Source organism: Strix uralensis, chromosome 37 (genome assembly GCF_047716275.1).
Source record: "Strix uralensis isolate ZFMK-TIS-50842 chromosome 37, bStrUra1, whole genome shotgun sequence".
In the NCBI taxonomy this organism is placed as follows: Eukaryota; Metazoa; Chordata; class Aves; order Strigiformes; family Strigidae; genus Strix; species Strix uralensis.
The window spans coordinates 1,027,230-1,048,276 of NC_134008.1; the positions used below are offsets into that span (position 1 = coordinate 1,027,230).

A 21,047-nucleotide genomic window follows, 5' to 3' on the forward strand; every position below is an offset into this window, starting at 1 on the left:
AGAAGGCATGGTTCAATAAAAAATAAAATACACTCCTCTGCTGTATATTAAGTCCACCTTACCTCCTCTGAAGGCCGCTTTCCACAGTGGAGATGGCTTTAGACCAAAGGAAAACACATTTTTTGTCAAGCAGAGATCCCAAGAACCCCTAAAGCACCCCCTGCCCCAGACTCTGTCCATATTCACTCACAGAGAGTCACACCCTGAAGTCACGAGCTCCCTCGAGCTTCCCATCTGCATCCCATCCCTTCCCATTCCCATCTGCAAACCCACCTGTTAAACAGGACTGGACTCAGTATTGGCCCCTGGGGTTCACCACTGGTGCCCTGCTCCCAAGGGGACTTTGTGCTCTTGGCCATGGCCTTCTGGATCCGGCCATTCACCCTGTTTCCAGTCCACCTCACTCACGCCTATCAGAATGTGACGGGATGCAGCGTGAAAAGAATTGTTAATACAGAGGTTAAACACCTTCCCTGCTCTGCCCTCATCCACCAGCTGATGCATCTTATTGCTGTGGTGTGTTAACCATGGCTAGTCACCAAACTGCCACCCAGCTGCTCGCTCACTCCCTCTCCCACCCCAGTGGAATGGGGGAGAAAATAGGAAAAATAGGAATGAGAAAGCTCCTGTGTGGAGGGGACAAGGACAGTGAGATCACTTCCCAGTTCTCACTGTGGGCACGATTTGTCTTGGTGGAAAGTAGTTCAATTTATTGTCAGTTAAAACAGATATTTAATTATGAATTCAGGTAATGGGGGAAAAATACAAACATTAAAACAACACCCTTTCTCTTCTCTGTCCCAGGCTCAGCTTCCCTCCTTCACTCCAGGCTCCTCTCCCCCATCCTGAGCAGTGAAGGGGCATTTGGGATTGGTGGTCATAACCAGTACATAACAGTTTTTCTCTGCTCTGGCACTAATCCTCCATGGGCTGCAGGGAAGATCTGCTCCACCATGGAACACCTCCTCCTCTTTGTCCAACTGTGGTGTTCCCTCCATCATTTCATAATATGTTTGTTCCCTCCAGCTCAACTGGTCCAGTGTTTTCTGCCTTTTCCAGAATATGTTTTCACAGAGAAATTACTAGTTTTGCTGATGGGCTTATCTGTCCTGCACTGAGACCACTGTGGAGCTGGAAACAGATCTGTCTGGCACAGGGCAATCCCTGGCCTTGTCCCACAGATCCACCCTTGCTGCCCCTCCAGCTACCAACCTCTTGTCACATACACCCCATACAGTCACCCACTGTGGAAAGGGGAGGTGGAAAAGACTTTTCCTTTTTTTTTTTTTTCTGTTGAACTATGGTTTCTTTTGTTGTTCTTTGTTGGCAATTAAGAAACAACTTCCTATGAGTGTGTGTGCAGCCCGTTGCCCAAACGGAAAAGGAGGTAACTGGGGGAAAAAGAGCTGCAACCTTCAGCTACACACAGAAAGACTGGATCTGAAAAAGCCCAGGGGGCTGAAAAGAGGCACCTCAGTGGTGGGGACATAGTGACGAAGGTTGGCTACAGAGTGTGTGACCTCACTGAGCTTGCTTTTCCTGCATGACTTTTCAGACTCCATCAGGGCACCCGTGAGGTCAGTATAAATTGGAGAATGTAGATATTTCTTGATCTGTTAGATGAGAAATGGAGAAAATGGAAAATACAAAATTTAAAAAATAATTTAATATGTAAATCTTCCATTTTAAGATACACTCTGGAAATATCACTACCTTCAAGAACTGAAAAATTAATAAAAATTATGCACAGAGCTGTTTCTTTTTAGTGCACATGTCTGTGCAGTATCTTAGGGATGACCCAAAGCTGAAGTGGCCATTGGGAACCCGAGAATCTTGGCCCTGTTATTAGCAGGCACAAGAGCATCCATGAATACTCTTGGGTGATCTGGGTAAACTCAGGCTGAATAACTGCAGACCAAGCAACGTCAAGTGCCTGTGACAGATCCCATCAACTTGACCCAAGTTGGGAAAAGGTCACCTTCCAACCAGGGAAATTCAAGGGAGTCATGTGAAAAGACCCATCACGTCAATCTGCAATGTAAGGGAAGGGAATATTTCTTATGCTGTAGATGCAGAAGGCAATAAGCATTGGATTGTGCCTCAGAATATTCAAGGAGAATCTCATCAAGCTCATCCATGAGCTGAGGCAAACACCCTAAGCAGAGTGAAGGACAATGAGTGCGGCCCTAACACGAAGAAGATCTCTGGGGTAGGAGCTGTCTGTCTTGTGCCGTGACCAGTGCAGATTACACTGGAGTAAAAGCCCCAGCCCAGCAACAACAGAGTGGAGGCCCCCAGGGACAACTGCCAATTGATTTCGTGGGACCTCTGCCAGTAACAGCTCAAAACACCAAGTACATCTTGGTAGTAGCAGATCCTTTGAGTAAATGGACAGAAGTGCCCCTTGCAAAACCAACATGATTGCCACCCCTGCAGATCTACTGTTGAATAGTGCTATTTCTTGCTGGGGTCTGCTCCACAGCACTGAGTCTGATCTCAGCACTGACTTTGTTGCAATAATTCTGCATGAGCACTGCAAAGCCAGAACGCGACACGTCCCACCCTGGCTCTGCCAACCCGTGGGGCAGGGGAAAGGGAAAGGCCAGTGAAGGGGCTGGGTTTGGCTGTTGAACGTGGGGTCCAGCAGAGATAAAGTGGATGGGGAGAGATGGGGAAAGGCACCAGAAAGTGTGATGTTGATTTTGAGGCCACTCTTATTACAGGATCCTGATTGGCCAGCAGCTGGCCCCAGCAATTTGGGGACAAGATGTTCACTGCAAAATTACTCATCCCAGTTGTAAGAGTCAGTCAGAAGATCAGCATTGTATCAACATTGTCATCGGGACATGGACAGTGAGGTACCCGACAACGGCCTGTTTGGAACACAGTTGCAGATCCCGAGTGGAATGTGGTGCAAAGGCTCCTGAATGCAGAACTGTGTGGCACAACCAGTGCTGTGCTGTTCTCCTGAACACTGACCCGTGTGGTGCAGGCAGTGTTGTGCTGTTCTTCGGTGCCTGAGCTGTGCAGTACAAAGAGTGCTGTGCTACTGTTCAGAACCTGGGCCTAGCCGGAGCTGTTAGAGTTAATTGCATAGCCACTGTCAAAAAAGATGGATCGCAACTTTTGCCATAACATCGATGAAGAAATCATGAACTTTAGACGAACTTTGCTTCATTATAATACCAAAACACACCTCCTGCTTGAAGGTTACTCGCCTCTAAGACTGACCATGCCTCGGACACTCCCCCCTGCGCATGCGTGATAGCCTCGCTCAAGAAGGGCAGAGATATGATAATTGAATTCTGAGAAGGGCGGAGACCACTGAGGCAGAGGTGGAGCAAGGTGTGTTACTAAGCATAAAAGATGATTTCTTGGCAACAAAAATTGGAAGCTTCCCCACCAAGGATCACGACCATCGACATCGCAGCATTAGCTGGACTCCGGATTGTTAGGACATCTTGAGATCAGCGGTGGTATCTATAACCTCTCTTTCTCCTCTCTCTAAACTTAACTTTACTTTTCTCCTTTCTTTCACCCATCTCTAACTATCGTGTACCGCTTCACGGGCAACACAGTAAAGTTGCACTGTTTAATTGATACAATCACCTTTGGTGTTGGTCGCCTTAATTTGAGATCGTAGCAAACGAACCATCACGAGTCCACCAAGTCGACCGTGACAACTCCCCAGCCTGGGAATTTCTCCCATCAGCCCCCTGGGACTTGCAGCACTTCTCCTGACATCAGACTTCTCCACCCCAGCTGCAGCTGGAGGTTACAGCTCCTCTGCACCAGCTCCCACTGCCTTCCCTCACAGACCTGGCTGCACACAGGGACAACAGAATTTCTCTTCACTGCAAATAAACAGAAGGAAAACATGGGAAAGTTTAACAAACAACAACCCCCAGTGTTCAACTGTGTGCTGAGGGGAAGCTGCCTCCACTGAGGTTCACCATCCCCAGGGAAGAACCTCACTAGCAATGTTTCAGACAGATCGATGGGAAAGGAGAAACATGAACACAATGAAGGAGGTGCCTGAAGAGAGAATTAGACTGCTGAGAGACAAGGGCAGGCTTCTAACTCCCTGAAGCTCAGAGCTTCAGTTTCAGTTAATACACTTCCGAGAAATTCCCATTTGTTCATGGTGGAAAAACATCATCACTTTATTCAAAATTTTCAGTCATCTCAGCTGAGGAGAAGGTGCTCAGGTGTTTTTTAAAAGTCTCAGGCAGTTCTTGCCCTTTCCAGGCAGAGCTCAGCTGTCTGGCCATGGACATTGAGTGCCCCTTGCAGACACCCCGGTGTATCTGACGTATTTCCCTGGGACTGGCCACTGTCACACAGGCCAGGAGGTCTCCTGCAGGAGAACAGAGCCCCTCGGGAGCTGCTGTAGAGGCCAGGCAGAGGGGCCCAGGACACCTGCACTGCCACCAGGCGTCTCTTTCCCTGTGACTTAGGGCATATGTTTCCCTATAGCTACATCCTACCACAGTTCTGGAAATATTTTTGTCTTTCAAAATCGTAATTAATAAAATGATCATGAACTCCTCCAAAGACTGGTATATCAAAACAAAGCAAAGCTAAACGAGGAGGAAATGAGCACAGAGAATTTTAAAAAGCTGAATATTGTATTCAAATATTTTTTCTGCTTTTTGTCTTTCCTTTCTTCTTTGTTTCTTTTTTATTGATATTTTCTAAACATTTCTATCATACTCAGGCCTGCAGCATAAAACAAAGATATTTCTATGTCTTACAGAGATCCCAGCACAGTAAAACCCCTCCCCATCCAGCAGCATCGTTGACAGTCCTCACCCCTTGCACAAAGAAAATCACCACTAAGGTGGCAGGCTCTCTCACCTGATACAGGGAAGCTGCGTGACCACCTGCAGTGAAACACCCTGGGTTTGGTTGGAGAGATTTGCCCTTGTCTCAATACATCTGTGTTACAGTGTCTACTCAAAGGGTCTATGGATCATCCATGAACACTCCCTTTTTATTGCCTCCAGGGTAAATGAAGAGTGACTCATTTTTTAGGTGAAGAAAGGGAGAACACTGGTCTCCCCCAACATCAGACACCTCCCCGCATATGTCTATGTCAAATCAAGATGTCTAGAATTCCCTTCCTAGTCAATGGAGACAAAGGAGTTGTCTTCACTGAGGTGTCTGGAGATTCTTTTCATGGTGACCAGGGAATTCTCCAGAAGGTTTCCCATAGGTCCTGGGTCACCCTTCCAAGCACCCTGTGGGTACTTCAGCTACCCCAGGGCATCTCAGAGAGGAACAGCTGATGGATGTGGGCAAAGGAATTACTCAAATGAATTTTCTCCATCACCTCCCTGGGTATTGAGATGTGACTGACTAGCCTGTAGTTCCATGGATGCTCCTTGTTGCCCTGCTTCAAAATGGGTGCAATATCTGTCATTTCCCGCCCTGTATGCCATGACATTTCAAAGGTGACCAGGAGCAGCCTTGTAATGAACTCAGCCAGCTCTCCCAGCACCCCTGGGGACATCCCCTCTGGTCCCGTAGTCCTGTGTGTGGCCAAGTGGTGCAAGTGCACCCCAGACACACCTTCCTCTGCCATAGGTGCAGCCCTGCCTGCACAGATGTTTGTTGGAGACTCAAGGACCAGGGAGGTCTGGAGGCAGATCTTACCAGAAGAGGATGGGAAAACAATGAGTTCCTCAGCCTTTTCCAGGTTTCATCTTCAGATGAACTTGGGTTTTCCTGCCTCCACACCTGTACCCCAAGGCCATGTCTGTATCTCCCTCCTGGACAAACTGTTCCCTCTTCCACCCCTGTGCAATGCCTTCTGGTGTGTGAACGCTTCAACTAGAAGATCCCTGTCCATCCACACCAGCCTCCAGCTAGGCCCTGCTCAACTCCCAGAACATCAGACTGAGGTGTTGCTGGGCTTTGATGTTGTTGTCCCTGAAGATCTAAGAGGGGTCCATGGATATCCAGGATCCTGTCAAGCAGATGCTGAACTGTGTGAAATGTGCTGTGCTGCAGGTCAAGGCTGTCATTCTGCTGTTTGTCTTTTTCCTCTGCCATGGTCACTGCAGCCACAGCTGCCCTCAGCATTCACATCCTCATCCAGTTCTGCCTTGTTCATGAGTATCAGAGCGCAGTCTTAGTCAGTCATCACCTGCCTGTGTCCAAAAAAGGAGGCGTGAGGCAGGGGAAAGGTCCCTGTCTGGGTACTGGCTCTGAGGGCACCTCTGTTCCAGCCCCCCGACCAGCTGCAGCAGGCAGGAGGGCAGGTCACAATCATGGACACCCTGCTCAGCCCTGTCTGCTCTGGAGAAGACCTGACACCAAGCAGCATCTCCCCTCAGAACCACAGCTGGGACTGCAACTTTGAGGGGGCTCACCTGGAAAGAAGTGCCCAGGAGTGAGCCAATACCCAAGCTGTGTGAGGGCTGAGCAGGTGCCTGGAGGCCAAGACAATGAAGGAACCAAGTGCTTTAAATTTTTGTGAGGATGAATTACAGTGGAGGAGGTTGAAGACCCGCTGTCAACTGCAGGAGGAGACTGTACCAGCAAGAGTGGACAGACACCCAAAGAGCGGTTGTCTAATACAAGAAGAGACAAATCCCAGGTGGAGTTCACATGGCATGGGAATGCACCAGAAGGAGAAACTCCTTGCTGTCTACAAATGCCAGGAGTGTATTTAAGTCACAGGTTGCATTCAGCTTCCCTGATTCCGAGAACCTACAAGTAGGAGCCTCAGGGTCCAGACCATGTCCTTTGGGGTGTTAAAGCTGAATGCAGTGAGCTGCAGGGGTAATGTAGGGCTGTCTGAGGTACTGCCTCCCAGGCTCCCCTTGCAGTCAAAGCAGACTCAGGTGCATGGTGAGACTTGGCTTCTTAGGTCCATCTGGATCTTGAAAACCTGCAAGGATGGAGGACTTCACAATCTCTCAGGGGAACCAGTGCTTGTTCCAATGCTTGGCTAGACTCATGGTGAAAAAGGGGAGGCCCACCTGGATGTGCGGTGCCTCTCAGCCATGCCTTCTGCAGCCTGAAGAAGCCTGTCAGTAGGAGCTCTTTCACTGAGCAGAGGCCTGGGAGACCTTTTCAGGAAAGACTAAAGCAAAGGCACCATTGAGTCACTCATCCCCATCTGTCTCTGTTGCTGTGAAATCCCCTCCCCATTCAGCAGCAACTCGCATGGGCCTTGTTCAGACTTTTACTGCAAATGCAGTGACTGAAAATGTTCATTTTGCCCTTGATGTTGCCTGCAGGCCCCCTCAGCTCCAGGGGAGCTTTGGCTTTCCTAAACACATGCCCTCAGCTCAGGTCATATGTCTAAATTCCTCCTTCATAGCCTGTCCTTGCTTCCACCTCCTGATCATTGTGTTGTGGCCCCCACCTGTGACCCATCCCTGCACCAGTGCAGCCCCACTGCCCAACTCATGCCCCTACAGCCCCCTCATCAGACACTGCCCAGGACAGGGTGTGTTTGAGATGGGGAAACATCTCCCACCAGAGCCCCCATTGCAGACCTCAGCATCCATCCCCACCAGCTGTCCTGCTTTTACAGCCCCCACAGAGCCTGGGCCTAGACAAGCCTCAGCTGTGTCCCACACAAGGGTTCCCAGGCAGCCCTGGTCTGGGGTCTACCAAGGTCTGGGCAAGAAGAGAGCCCTGGGCAGGGCTGGCTCTTCCCCTGACACAGGCACTGAGACCAGCAGGAGGAAAGAGATGAGTGCAGAGCTAAACCAACCATAACTGAGGTGAGTGGGCAGTGCTGGAAATGGCTGATGGGAGGGGCTGGTGAGGTGATGAAGGCCCTGGCGCACCTTGTCATTACGCCTATGCCACCAAGGGCACAGAATGGCCTCCTCTCTCCTGCACCTGAATGGTTCGGCTGCCTTCCATGATATCTGCGTCTGCACCACACACCCACTGCAGCGTGTCCTCTCCCTGCATGGTCACACAGCTCAGCTAACATTGATGGTGTCCTCTCCCAGGCACTTTCCAGCCCAGCCCAGCACATCCCCAGCTCTTCCCATCTCCCTTGCCCACTCACCAGCTTAGCCCCCCAGAGAAACCCAGTCTGCGCTGCAGGGTACTGCAGCGCTCTGGGCACTCACCCCACAGCCCCAGGCCCTCTGAAGGGCACGGCAGCTGCTGGGGGGCAGAGAGTGGTCTCAGACTCCTCATCAACCCCAAGGATGAAGACTCACACTAGCATGAGGAAATGGAGGTCATTGAAACTGCAGGACTCCTGGTCTTAGGCCCAGGAGTTCCTGGATCCAGGCATAACAGACTGACTGTGAGCCCTCAGTGTCAACACTTGTGCCCAGGCCAGCACAAGAGTCCTGGCCAGGTGACAGAGCAGCTGACTCTGACCTGGTGCCTGCAGAAAGAGTTTACTCTTTTTCATGGATTCATCCCTGCAGGTACAGAAACGCTCCCTTGCTCTTCTCCAGCAACATCCCTGCTCCCCAGAGATACTTTCCCCATATGACCATGTGTGTGCTGGTCTGCCGAGCTGTTCCTGTCTCCCTCCCAGTGCTCCCTGCAGGGCCCCAAGCTGACAGTGCTGCTTTGTAAGAGTAAGGGGACTCTGGTGCCCTGGGGACACAGAGTGACTCTGCACTGGTCATGTTTACCTGCTGGCTCCTCACAGCCTGTCCTGGCATAGCAGGGCCCTCGTTAGCCCATGGTGTCCTCAAGTTTCCCTCGTAATCCAGGACACTCCACCTTGGATAGTCACTCAGTTTATGAGGCACCACACACTGCCCACCCAGAATCACATACTGTCCCTGGAGATCCCCTCAGCTCTCCTGGCAGCTCCCAATTCCTCTCCAGGATGGCATCTTCCATCAGCTCCACTGCAGGTAGGACAGCAACAGGCAGATAAATCAAAGACCAGTTGCTGTCTGCATGGACATGTGCAACCAAGGAGGGAGGTCTCTATCCAGCCCTTGGTCCCTGGGACTCTGAGCTTGTCCCCCTGAATACATAAAGAAACTCCGAAGACCAAAGTCCTTTTGAGGGAGCAGCTCCTTGAGTGTATTCCCAACAACAGCTTTGGAAGAGGTGTCCACCCTTGGGGCCCTGCCCAGAGGAGCCCCTTTGGTGATGGTTATCCTGGTATGGAGGCCAGTTCTGACACCATGGTTCACATGGCCTGCTCCTGTCTGCAGTCACAGGAGGCTGGGCCCTCAGCTCTTGAATCCCTTCTGCCTGCTGGGACTGGCCCCAGTCCCAGAGCAGATCTAAGACATGGGATTAAAGGCAAATGATTAAGTTTTGGCTTCTTTAGCTATGCAAAGAGCCTGATTCCTTCTGTACATTAGGCTAATCAGAAAAAAAAAATGGTTCTAAACATAAGAAGTTATATGAATTGTCGCAGTTAGCTCTGCCTCATTAAACCTGCCAACCCACATGTCAGTGGCGCTCAGGTTGCAGAGACTAATACTGCAGTGTCGTGATTAGCTCTGCCTCATTAAACCTGCCAATCCATGTGTCAGTGGCGCTCAGATCGCAGAGGCTAATACTGCAGGAGGTTAAAACTTTCTCGGGGAAATCAGTATAAACACCAATGTGGTGGATACAAAATGTCCGTTTATTAAACTGCGTATCTTACATATATATGTTCACCAAGCACCTCCTTCGTGGGTGTGCCCTTAGCGTTACAAGCCTATCCATCACCTTACCTCGTAACAAGGAGGGCTACAGCTATTCCTTCCGTACATCGCGAGATCTTCCGAGCGCCACTCCCTACACTTCCCCCTCCCCATGCTTTATAACATCGTTATTCTTGGTTGATTGTCATTAGTGCGCTGTTCCAAGCGGTGATGAACAAGACACATATGTCGGTCTAAAAACAAAACATTAACCTTCTTAAACAATCTACGAACTACGGCACTAATACATGTAAAGGCAATTCAAAGAGCAAGAAGCACACTACATATTCTAATAATTCCCCAAATGAGCCAATCCCAACTAAGCTAACTAGTAATCTAAGACCACACGTTGTCAAGCCACCCAAACCATTCTGGTTTTACAAAGGTGGCTGTGATGAAAACATAGCAAGATTCTGCCCCTGTATCCAGAGGAAAACAGACGTCTTTGCGGTGATGTGCTCATGCCCGCTCTCTCCAATATCCTGCGTGAGTCGGCGACTCGCAACCAAGGAGGGTGATCCACCACCAACACTGTAACACAAAACTCCATCTTATGTTAGATCAGGTTTTACACACCGTGCGGGTATCCATTTGATTAGGCCGTCCTTTTCCACTGCTGCGTACCCACGTCCAAACACTCTCAGTGACCACCCCGACTCCCAAGCTATCGCGCCTGGTTCACTGATCTGGACCAAAGGATAGGTTTTCGTCACCTGGGCTGGCATAAAGTGTTTCCACAGGGGAGGTGTAGACTCATCGCCTTGAACAAAATGATTTAAGGTATACAAAGCGCGTGACAAAAGAGCCTGTTGGCGGTCTATGGGTATTGTCCCTCTATGACCTTCCCCCTCCCCAAGCTGTTGGAGCTTTGCTTTTAGAGTGCGATGTGCATGTTCCACTACCGCTTGTCCTTGACTGTTGTAAGGAAGGCCGTGTACTAATTTGATGTCCCACAATGCACACCATTCTTTTGTGGGTCCAGCAACAAAACAAGGGCCATTATCTGTTTTGATCTCTTGTGGCTTCCCTAACAAGGCGATAACGCCCTCCCAATGAACAATAACGTGTCTGGCTGTTTGCTTACGAGCCATTGTGGCTAATATTGTAGAGCTAAAGGTGTCAATGGTTACTATGAGATACTTATTTGGTTTTAACAATTCACATACTGTTACATCATTTTGCCATATCTGATTGGAAGAGAGACCCCGTGGATTGACACCTGCCTCCCACAGTGGGCCTTTTCTTTGTTTTGCAGCTGCACCTGCAAGACTTATTTCAAGACTTTATCAATTAAGGGTTAAGCAAACTTGAAAAAACACAGCATACTCAAAATAGTTCCACAGAAGGCTAGAAACAATACAGCAGTTACAGTTACTAGTTAAAAGAGTAGGCTAATTTCACTACCCATAATTAAGGGATATGACTAAATACCACAAAAATAAACAGTAAGGAAAATACAGAATAGCACACTTACTTAATGGGGTACTAACATTCAGATCCGCAATTGCTGGGGAACCCTGCGCGCAGCGAGAATTTAGAGTGCCCTTCCTCGCAAACCGGAAATCCCACGAGATGCGTCCATCCGTAGGTGAGGCATCCAAAGTCGCTGTAAGCAGATCCAGCCTCTAAAAATCAACAGGCCAAAATAACTGGCAATTTCCTTTGAGCGGAAACATCTGATCTCATCCTCCTGTTGGGTTCCACCCAGAGCCTGGCCACCACTCAAGGGGGAAAACCAAGGGAGTTTCTAATAAGGTTAAACACTTGAGTTCTTCATTCTTAATATTGCTAAACAAGGAAGTTGAATACACACATTCTTATAGCATTTCATCCTTATTAATAACTACATTTTGTCTAAGCTACATCTTTCACTAGTGACTAGTAAGCCTATATATTTCATTAAGGAGTTGCAATTACTGTTAGCATTTTCTCTTAAAAGAGTGGCAACGGTAGTGTAATCAAGGACAGAGATAGTGTATTTTGTCCTATAGCAGTTGCAAGCATTACCCATACATTCTGCTTAAATGATCAGTCGAAGAGACCGCAAACTGTCGGCACAGGGGCATCCACAGCACCCACAGCTGGCTCCTGAGTCTCCACCAAAAGCTGCCTCTCACGCCTCAGGTATGGTCGCACCCACCTTGCCGGTAACCACCGGGGACCGTGACCTGTGGAGACACAACATAACCTCTTCCCCAGGTTATTAAAGGATATGGTCCTTCCCAGTTAACACTTTCCAGGACTTGAACCTTGCCCTGCACTTCTTGTTGATCTGGTATCTGTGATGAGAAGTGGGGCAATATTGACGGCACCTGTTTATCGATCCAAATGCAGCAAAGGGAGAGACTTCAGATTGCCATAATTGTGAGGAGTGAGTCCCCGAGGGTTGACACTACTAACTGTTGAAGAGAGAGAGTCCTTCTGGCATTCAGGGCAAGTCGCAATGATGTCTTTAGGCTGAGGCCTTGATAAAAAAAAAAAACTGGTTTTGTATTGCCCTGGCATTTTGGTTGAAAAACTGCATGTGAAAACCGTGCTTACCGTGTTTCTGAGATGGCATTAGTTTTTTTTTTTGCTTTCTCTGTAAGTACTCTGGGTGATGTCAGTGAAGGGTCTCTTTGCAAAACTTAAAGCAAGCTATGCAGATCATCATTAGTTAGGCCCAACAACAGCTGTATCCAATTTATGGGTCGTAACAGTTTCTGTAAATCATTTAAAGTCTTAACATCAGTTTTAAGTTCAACCTGTTGCGGGACAATGGTCTGTTCACAAATTCTCCACCCCAGGTACTGCCATGGTGATGATCGCTGTACCTTTTCAGGTGCTATTTGTCACCCCATTTGAGATACTGAGTCTTTGGGTAAAGAGAGAGCTTTTCCATGATCTCCTGTGTTTCTGCTGCTATAAGGATGTCATCCATATAATGATATATAACAGTCTAGGAGACCTTCATTGTGGGAGTATTCTTTATGCCTTATGGTAAAACAACCAAGTGATATCGTGTTGCAGGTTCACTAACATTAATACTGAAAACAAAAAAAAAGGTAAATTTAGATGCATCATCTGGATGCAAGGGAATGTTAAATACCAATCCTTTAGATCAATTATTACAAGATGCCAGTTTCAGGGAATCATTGTTGGGGAAGGCATTCCTGGCTGTAACGTACCCATATCCTCACAACTTTTCCATTGGCAAAGGCCACTGACTCACCCACACAGGTGATTCTGTTTTCCAGAATGGTGGTGGGTTTAGGGGTGGGCTGTGCTGCAGTGGCGATTAAGACAAATTTGATCCAATTTGAGTTCCCCATTGAGCCATACAGTCACGACCCCATAATGTAATAGGGGTTTCTAATACAAATGGACAAATAGTTGCTACACAGTTTACTGGGCCCCTTACATGAATGAGATCTTTGCTTTGAAATATTACAACAATTCAAGACAACAATTAACACAGAATTACTGCCTCCCGCTAGAGGAAATATTTCACCTATGACACTTAAAACACTCAGCCCGAACAAACAGGCAGCACCAGTGACCCAGCAGGCGGGCACTAAGGTGCTCTGTCAGAGAACTCCGCACTCCGCAGCTGCAGCTGGCTGCGTCTCATGCACGCAGAACAGTCACACAACCACACAAAGAGGCCCCTCACACTTATTACCCACACAACATAAAATGACAAATACTACAAACATCAAAACACCATTAAGAATATATAAAGCCATTGCTTATTGATTATGTGGTCTTGGCAGACAAGAGACGCTGCATTCCAGTGTCAGCACCTTCCGTAAAAACTGCCGCTTCTGGCGTTGGGGAGGGGGGGCGCGGGCCGAGAGCGCGGTGCCAGGCTCGGCTGCAAGCGGTCGCTCCACGGCGGGGGGAGCGCTCGGGAAGGCCCGGGGCCGTCGCCGCCAACTCCGCACTTGCAGGCAATCACCCTCTTGATCACGCGCTGTTCTCGCGGTAGCATCTTCTCGCAGTTCAGTACTTTTCCACAGTTTAGTGTTGCAGCTGTACGTTGTTTTTCCCTGCCACCTTGGCATAGCTCAGCAGCCTCTTATCTTTCTTCCAAGGCCTGTTTTTCATCAAAGCCTAGCACTTTCTCACAGGTTGTGCAAGGCTGACAGGCCAATGCCTCCCACATCTCCGCCCCCCAACGCTCCATGTCCACCTTCCATTTTTCTGCTAGTTCTCCCCTATGCACCTCAGTTTCCACCCCCTGCATCTCCCCCCAAGCCATTAAATGCTCTGGCTTTCCTAATTTCACTTGTTCTGCTAACTCCACCTCTATTTGTGGCCAGAGCTCTGGCTTCATACAGTCTATCGGCTCTGCTAAAACGCTGAGCCTTATCAATCTTTGTAGCATCGTTTTTAATGTCCCCAACTTCATAGTAGTCTTATCTTGTTTACCCCATCTTTTCAGTGCCTTAACTGTGGCATCCATGGCGCGCCGCGGAGTCTCCCGTCCTGCGTGGAGCTCCTTCACCTCCTGCCGTGCACCGCTGACTGCCACAGCTCGCTTCTCCTCAAATCACGTCATAAATCACGTCGCGGTCACCATTTGTCGCAGTTAGCTCTGCCTCTTTAAACCTGCCAACCCACATGTTAGTGGCGCTCAGATCGCAGAGGCTAATACTGCAGGAGGTTAAAACTTTCTCGGGGAAATCAGTATAAACACCAATGTGGTGGATACAAAATGTCCGTTTATTAAACTGCGTATCTTACATATATATGTTCACCAAGTACCTCCTTCGTGGGTGTGCCCTTAACATTACAAGCCTATCCATCACCTTACCTCGTAACAAGGGAGGGCTACAGCTATTCCTTCCGTACATCGCGAGATCTTCCGAGTGCCACTCCCTACAATGAATAATACATAATTATAAATAATATTACGTTTAACAAACAAATACAGACAGCTACAATGTAAGGAAACAGTAGAAAAACAGATAGGATTTTACTGAATTCCTGGGAGTTATATGAGCGTGGTGGACACCTTATTAATGCTGCAAAAAAGTGTATTCATATAACCTCCTCAGGGCATCCTTGATCTCCTGGTTCCTCAGGCTGTAGATGAGAGGGTTCACTGCTGGAGGCACCACCGAATACAGAAATGACACCAACAGGTCCAGGAACGGGGAGGAGATGGACAGGGGCTTCAGGTGGGCAAACATGGACGTGCTAATAAAGAGGGAGACCACGGACAGGTGAGGGAGACACGTGGAAAAGATTTTGTGCTGTCCCTGCTCAGAGGGGATCCTCAGCACAGCCCTGAAGATCTGCACATAGGATACCACAATGAAAACAAAACATCCAAAACCTAAAAAGGCACTAACAAGAAGAAGCCCAACTTCCCTGAGGTAGGAGTGTGAGCAGGAGAGCTTGAGGATCTGGGGGATTTCACAGAAGAACTGGTCCACAACATTGCCTTGGCAGAGAGGCAGAGAAAATGTGTTGGCTGAGTGCAGCACAGCATAGAGAAACCCAGTGCCCCAGGCACCTGCTGCCATATGGACACAAGCTCTGCTGCCCAGGAGGGTCCCGTAATGCAGGGGTTTGCAGATGGCAACATAGCGGTCGTAGGACATGATGGTGAGAAGGAAATACTCTGCTGAGATAAAGAATAGAAAGAAAAAGACTTGTGCAGCACATCCATAGTAGGAGATGTCCCTGGTGTCCCAGAAGGAATTGGCCATAGCTTTGGGGAGAGTGGTAGAGATGGAGCCCAGGTCGAGGACGGAGAGGTTGAGGAGGAAGAAGTACATGGGGGTGTGCAGGTGGTGGTCACAGGCAATGGCGGTGATGATGAGGACGTTGCCCAGGAGGGCAGCCAGGTAGATGCCCAGGAAGAGCCAGAAGTGCAAGAGCTGCAGCTCCCGTCTGTCTGCGAATGCCAGGAGGAGGAACTCAGTGATGGAGCTGCTGTTGGACATTTGCTTCCTCTGGGCATGGGTCCTGTCCAAGGAGCAATAGGCAGTTCAGGGTTAGGACAGACTTTACTGTGCAAAATTTGCTCCATTTCTGACAACCCAGCCCAAACCCCCAGCCTCTGTCCTTCCAGAAAGACCTTCATGCAGCTCCTGCACTGGAGCTCTGGTGTTTGCTGGCTGAGGGGGCAGTGGGGAGCAAGGGATTCTGCTGTGGGGTCTGCAGGACTCAGTCCTGCTGTGCCCCAACAGGCAGAGAGGAACCCGCAGTGATCACTGCTTAACTCCAATCCTGAAATCCAAGAGATTTCAGCCTTGTCCCTCCCAGTGCCCCCGGCTGCAGAGCAGAGCTGTGGGGCTTTGCTCTTCTTGCTTTTGCTCCTGTTGCCCTGTCCTACCTGAGGAGTGTGTTCTGAAGGCAGACAGCCTGGAAAATTCTGCTACGCTACAAGTGCTCCACGGAGAGTCCCGGGGTGCAAACTGGCAGAGCCTTTGTGCAGAGTGAGGAGAGCCAGGCTGTCCATCAGACTTGCTCTCAGCTGCCCTGGGCTTGCACCTCTGGAATCTGGAGGAGGGTCACACCCAGCTGTTCCCTTGACAGGAAAGTTGATGCTGCTGAGAGCAGAGGAATACATACTCCCCTTCCCAGTAAAGATCTCTGAGCTTTGTGATTATTGAAGAGCGGGTGTATGGCAAAAAAACTCAGCTTTAATCCTGACCCATGGGCAGCATTGTCCAAAGCCCCACAGGCTAGAAGGGGGCTTGGGCACCTTGCTGCCATGGACACATCTGCATGGCAGGACCTGCAGGGCCAGTTGCTGAGCTGCAGCTGAAAGCCCCATCCCCAGAGAGCCTGAAAAAAGGAGAAGCAGCAGCAGGGGCAGGTGGAGAACCAAGGAGTAATGCCCCAATGCTTCTGCCAAGGGAGGCAAGGCCAGGGAGGGACAGATAGGCACTCAGGAGAGTCTCCTCTGCCGCAGCTCTGGCTACAGAGGAGGTATCTCCTGCCCTGGACCCTGGGGCCTGGAGGTCAGAAGTTCTGCTGGTGTGGGAGGAGACCAGGGGGGCTTGTTAGGTAAAAAGCACCTTCACTGAAGGGCTAATGAGACTGTGTCCCAATACCACCCCTGCCCAGCTGGTGCTGTCAGCCTGTTTCTCTCACTTCTTGCCAATGCCTCTGGTGCCTGGAACTGTCCCTGCCTGAAGCTATTTCTCTTTCCCCTTATCTCCTCCCTGTCAGTGCTCACAGCCCTCATTCCACCGGCTGTGTGCTCAGCTCTGCCCTGCACACCCCTCCTGGCAGCAGGGCTCTGCACAGAGGCATCTCCGTGTGGACAAGTCTAAGGAGCAGGTCAGGAAAACTGACAAAATGACTGAGCTTTTTGTAGGCAAATAAATGCTTGAAGGAACTTTATCACATTCCTGAAGTACCTACTTCTCTGTCAGGGTAATGCTGTAGGACTGTCCTTGTGTTGTCCAAATCTGACAGCTGCATTACGATACCCCACAACCACAGCAGGAATCTGAAAGCACAGACTTCAGAAAGCACCTTTCCTTCCAGGTAACCCCTGCCTTCATGTGCTTCTTGATATGTTGCCTCTGCCAGTGTCCTGGGGGTGATCTGGAGCTGTGAGCAGCCCTGACCCAAGCAGCATCCTCTCCACAGCAGAAGGACCCTGACCTACCGGGGGGTCTCTCCTTCCCCCCACAGCTTCTCCCCACAGCATCATGGGCAGATCCCTGGGCAGGCTGAGTGCTGACCCTGGCCAGCGGCAGAGTCCTGCCCCAGCACACAGCCCCTGGGCTGTAGGGACCCTGCTATGAAGGGCAGCCCTGGGCACCCCTGGCTGCACCCGCGGCTGCACACCCCTGCAGCCGTCCCCGGGAGAAGGCAACCGCCATGGCCTGTCCCTCTGACAGTGCAGCAGGGAAGCCCTGCTCTGGAGCATGTCCTCCTCCTCTAGACAGGAGGGAGATTCCTGGCGGCTGTGCCGGCTTCACCAGATCCCTCCACCAACTGCAGCTGCATTGCCCTGCACCCAGAGACTTACTGTGTCAAGGGCTGGGAAGATTTCTCCTCCACGGAGCTCTCAGCATCCTCCCACTCCCATCTGCCTTTCCCCTCTCTGTACCCGGCTCCTCTGCCCTCGGTGACTGCAGGCAGTGCCCTCAGCCCTGCTGCGCTTTGCAGAGGAGCTGCTCCTGGGCACAGCTGTCTCTCTGCAGCGCTGCCCACTTGCCCTGAGCTCCCTCCATCCGAGAAGCCCAGCCCAGCTCCACAGCAGAGGACCAGCCCAAGGCATTTTAATGACCCCTCAGGTGGATTTGGTGGTGAGTACATCAAATGCAGACACTGAGAAACTGCTGAAGAAACCTCTGAGGAACTCAAAGTTAGATTCAAACTCCAAAGTTTCTTGTGGCTTTAATGGGTCCCACTGAGGCACTCTGTGACAAAGCCTCCCCAGGCTTCAGGTAGAGCAGAAATGTGGAGGCAGTGATGGCAGGTAGGGAAAAGCAAAGGAAAGGTGGCTCTGATGCTGAGGAAACCTGCATGTGTTTCATGAATCCAAAGGGCCAAGCCCTGACCCCATTAACCAAAGGGCCAGGCTGTGACCCCCAGCCCTGCTCAGGGCTCTTCCTGGGGCAGTGGGTGTTGGAGATGTGCACCTGCCAGGCTCCTGATTAGCAAAGAGGCCCCAGTGCTGCAAGGGACTGTGCCTCCTCATAGGCATCAGTGGCAGAAACACCAACCATGGCCAAAGTCAGGAAGAGGCTGACTTGGTTGGGGGCTTTCAGCTTTTCACAACTCTCTGTCTTACCAACAACACTCCACCAAAGGCTGCCCTATGGTGTTGCATTACCTGTGCCTCTTTCCCTGCAGGCTGTACTCACCCACCCAGCTGTCTCACCTTGCTCTCACCTGAACATCTTCCTTCCTTTACTGATATCTTGCTGTCCTCAATGGCTATCTTTGAATCCTTGGGTTTTTTTTGTTTTTGAAATCTTCTAAAAGATTTGGGCCGACTCAGACTCCTTCTGGGTGATGCACTGCAACACAGAACTGCCCTTGGAGTTAATACTTATTCTGCTTGTGTCCAGTCTGGACTTCCTCAGTTGCGATTTGTGGCATTATTGCTTTCTCATGTTTTCCACTATGAAAAAAATCTGCAAGTGCAGAGTTGGTGGCGGCAGCCCGGGGCCTCCCCGAGCCCCCCCTGCCATTGAGCGACCCCTGCGGCTGAGCCCGGCACCGCGCTCTCGGCCTGCCCCCCCCACCCCCCCCCCCCCGCCCCGCTTCACCAAAAGCAGCAGTTTTTACAGAAGGTGCTGACACTGTGACGCAGTGCCCTTTGTCTGTCAACACCATATAATCAATCAGCAATGGCTTTATATATTCTTAATGGTGTTTTAATGTTTGTAGGATTTGTCATTTTATGTTGTGTGAGTAATAAGTGTAAGGGGCCCCTTTGTGTGGTTGTGTGATTGTTTTGCGTGTGTGAGAGGCAGCCCAGCTGCAGCTGCGGAATGCAGAGTTCTCTGACCCGCAGTTCCATTATCCCGCAAGGGAAGTGGCCGGAGAGGAACGAAGCGCAGGGCAGACTCTGTACCTTGGGGGGGGGGGGGGTAGTGCAGGATGAGGGAACATTCCTTAGTACAGAGCACCCTAGTGCCCGCCCGCTGGGTCATCAGTGCTGTCTGTTTGTTCGTGCTCAGTGTTTTAAGTGTCATGGGTGAAATATCTCCTCTAGCAGGAGGCAGTAATTCTGTGTTAATTGTTGTCTTGATTTTAGGTGCATACTCTGCATGGAGAGTTCCCCTTTGTACCATGTCCCTGAGGGGGATACTGTCAGAAGATCATCTACAACCTTACAGGTGTTGTTCGTTTTGCCAGAGGTCATAGATGCCAATTATGAAGGGGAAATCAGAATTATGGCCTGGACGCCTGTACCCCCGTTTTCAGTAACAAAAGCGTAAAAATTGCTCAGCTTGTTTATCTTACTGCTCCCCCTAATAGTATGCCGAGAAGCTGGGGTGACTCAGGATTTGGATCAGCAGGTACTCCTCAAATATTTTTGGCTCAGACAGTGACACAAGGTTGACCTCTGATAAAATGTACCCTTACTAAAGCAGAAGAATCTGTTGAACTGACAGGCATTTTAGATACTGGTGCAGATGTGACCGTAATATCTGTGAGCAGATTGGCTGTTAGCTTGGGTAACTCAACTGCTTTTTGGGGTTGGTGGTCATGCTATAACATTTCAAAACAAATATCTCATTCATGTAAGAGGCCCAGAAAACTGGGTAGCAAATATTTGTCTATTTATATTAGAAATAGCACGGGTAACAAACAGGAGGAGCTTGAAGCCGTGATGAAACAGGAAAATTATGATGTTGTGGCTATTACAGAAACATGGTGGGATGTCTCCCATGACTGGAGTGTGCCTGTTGATGGCTACAAGCTCTTTAGGAGGGACAGACAAGGAAGGAGAGGTGGTGGGGTGGCGCTGTATGTTAGGGACTGTTATGATTGCTTTGAGCACAAGTGTAGTGAAGACAGGGTAGAGTGTCTTTGTGTTAGAATCAGGGGGAAGGCCAACAGGGCAGATGTTGTAGTAGGAGTCTACTATAGGCCACCCACCCAGGACAGAGAGGTGGATGAAATATTCTGTAGGCATTTAGGAGAAATCTCACGATCGCTTGTCCTTGTTCTTGTGGGAGACTTCAACTTCCCAGACGTCTGCTGGAAATACAACACAGCAGAGTGGGACCAGTCCCGGAGATTCCTGGAATGTGTGGGAGACAACTTCCTGATGCAACTAGTGAGAGAACCAACCAGAGAAGGTGTCCTGCTGGGTCTCCTCTTTGTGAACAGAGATGGACTGGTGGATGGTGTGGTGGTTGGAGGACGACTAGGGCACAGCGATCATGAAACAATAGAGTTCTCTATTCTTAGAGAGGCCAGGAGAGGGCTAAGCAGAACTGACTGTCGCGGGTGAAAGTATTGACATGGTAATATCTAGTAAGAAATCTAGGTTTATTAATAACTAACAGCAATTTATTATTATAAAATAATTCAGAAATACTAAAAGAAAGAAAAGCAACTTATTCAGATTCTAAAATGACAAGATTCACACTAACTTACTTAACGGTACCTATATATACATATATACACATGCATGCACATAACAAAATGGACAAACACAGAAACAAAGGTGTTTGGATTCAGTAGAATGAACACAGAACGGACATACACACACAGAAACAAGGGTACGTACCCACACACACACGCACACACACAGAGTAAAGAGAAGCTAGCTCAAAGAAAATTTCCCTCTCAAGTTTAGAGCAAATACTCACAATGCCTTGGCATTCCTCAACGGGCGATAATTGAGACTCAAGCGGGAGACTTCGTCCTGGCCTTCCGTCTGGAGCAGACGACACCTTAAGGGTTTGGTACCTGAGAGGCATCCCAGCTCAG

The 21,047-nt window shown here is 49.6% G+C and overlaps 1 protein-coding gene across 1 annotated transcript; it reads right to left on the minus strand.

Annotated features, from left to right (window-relative positions):
- Positions 1-14,641: 14,641 nt before the first annotated feature.
- On the minus strand, positions 14,642-15,574 carry LOC141937092 (olfactory receptor 14A16-like). The gene has a single exon (XM_074854496.1). The coding sequence runs from the start codon at positions 15,572-15,574 to the stop codon at positions 14,642-14,644; it is 933 nt and encodes a 310-aa protein (XP_074710597.1).
- Between the last annotated feature and the right edge of the window lie 5,473 nt (positions 15,575-21,047).

Coding starts and splice junctions, on each gene's coding strand:
- LOC141937092 (XM_074854496.1), bottom strand. CDS start 15,574: ATGTCCAACAGCAGCTCCATCACTGAGTTCCTCCTCCTGGCATTCGCA.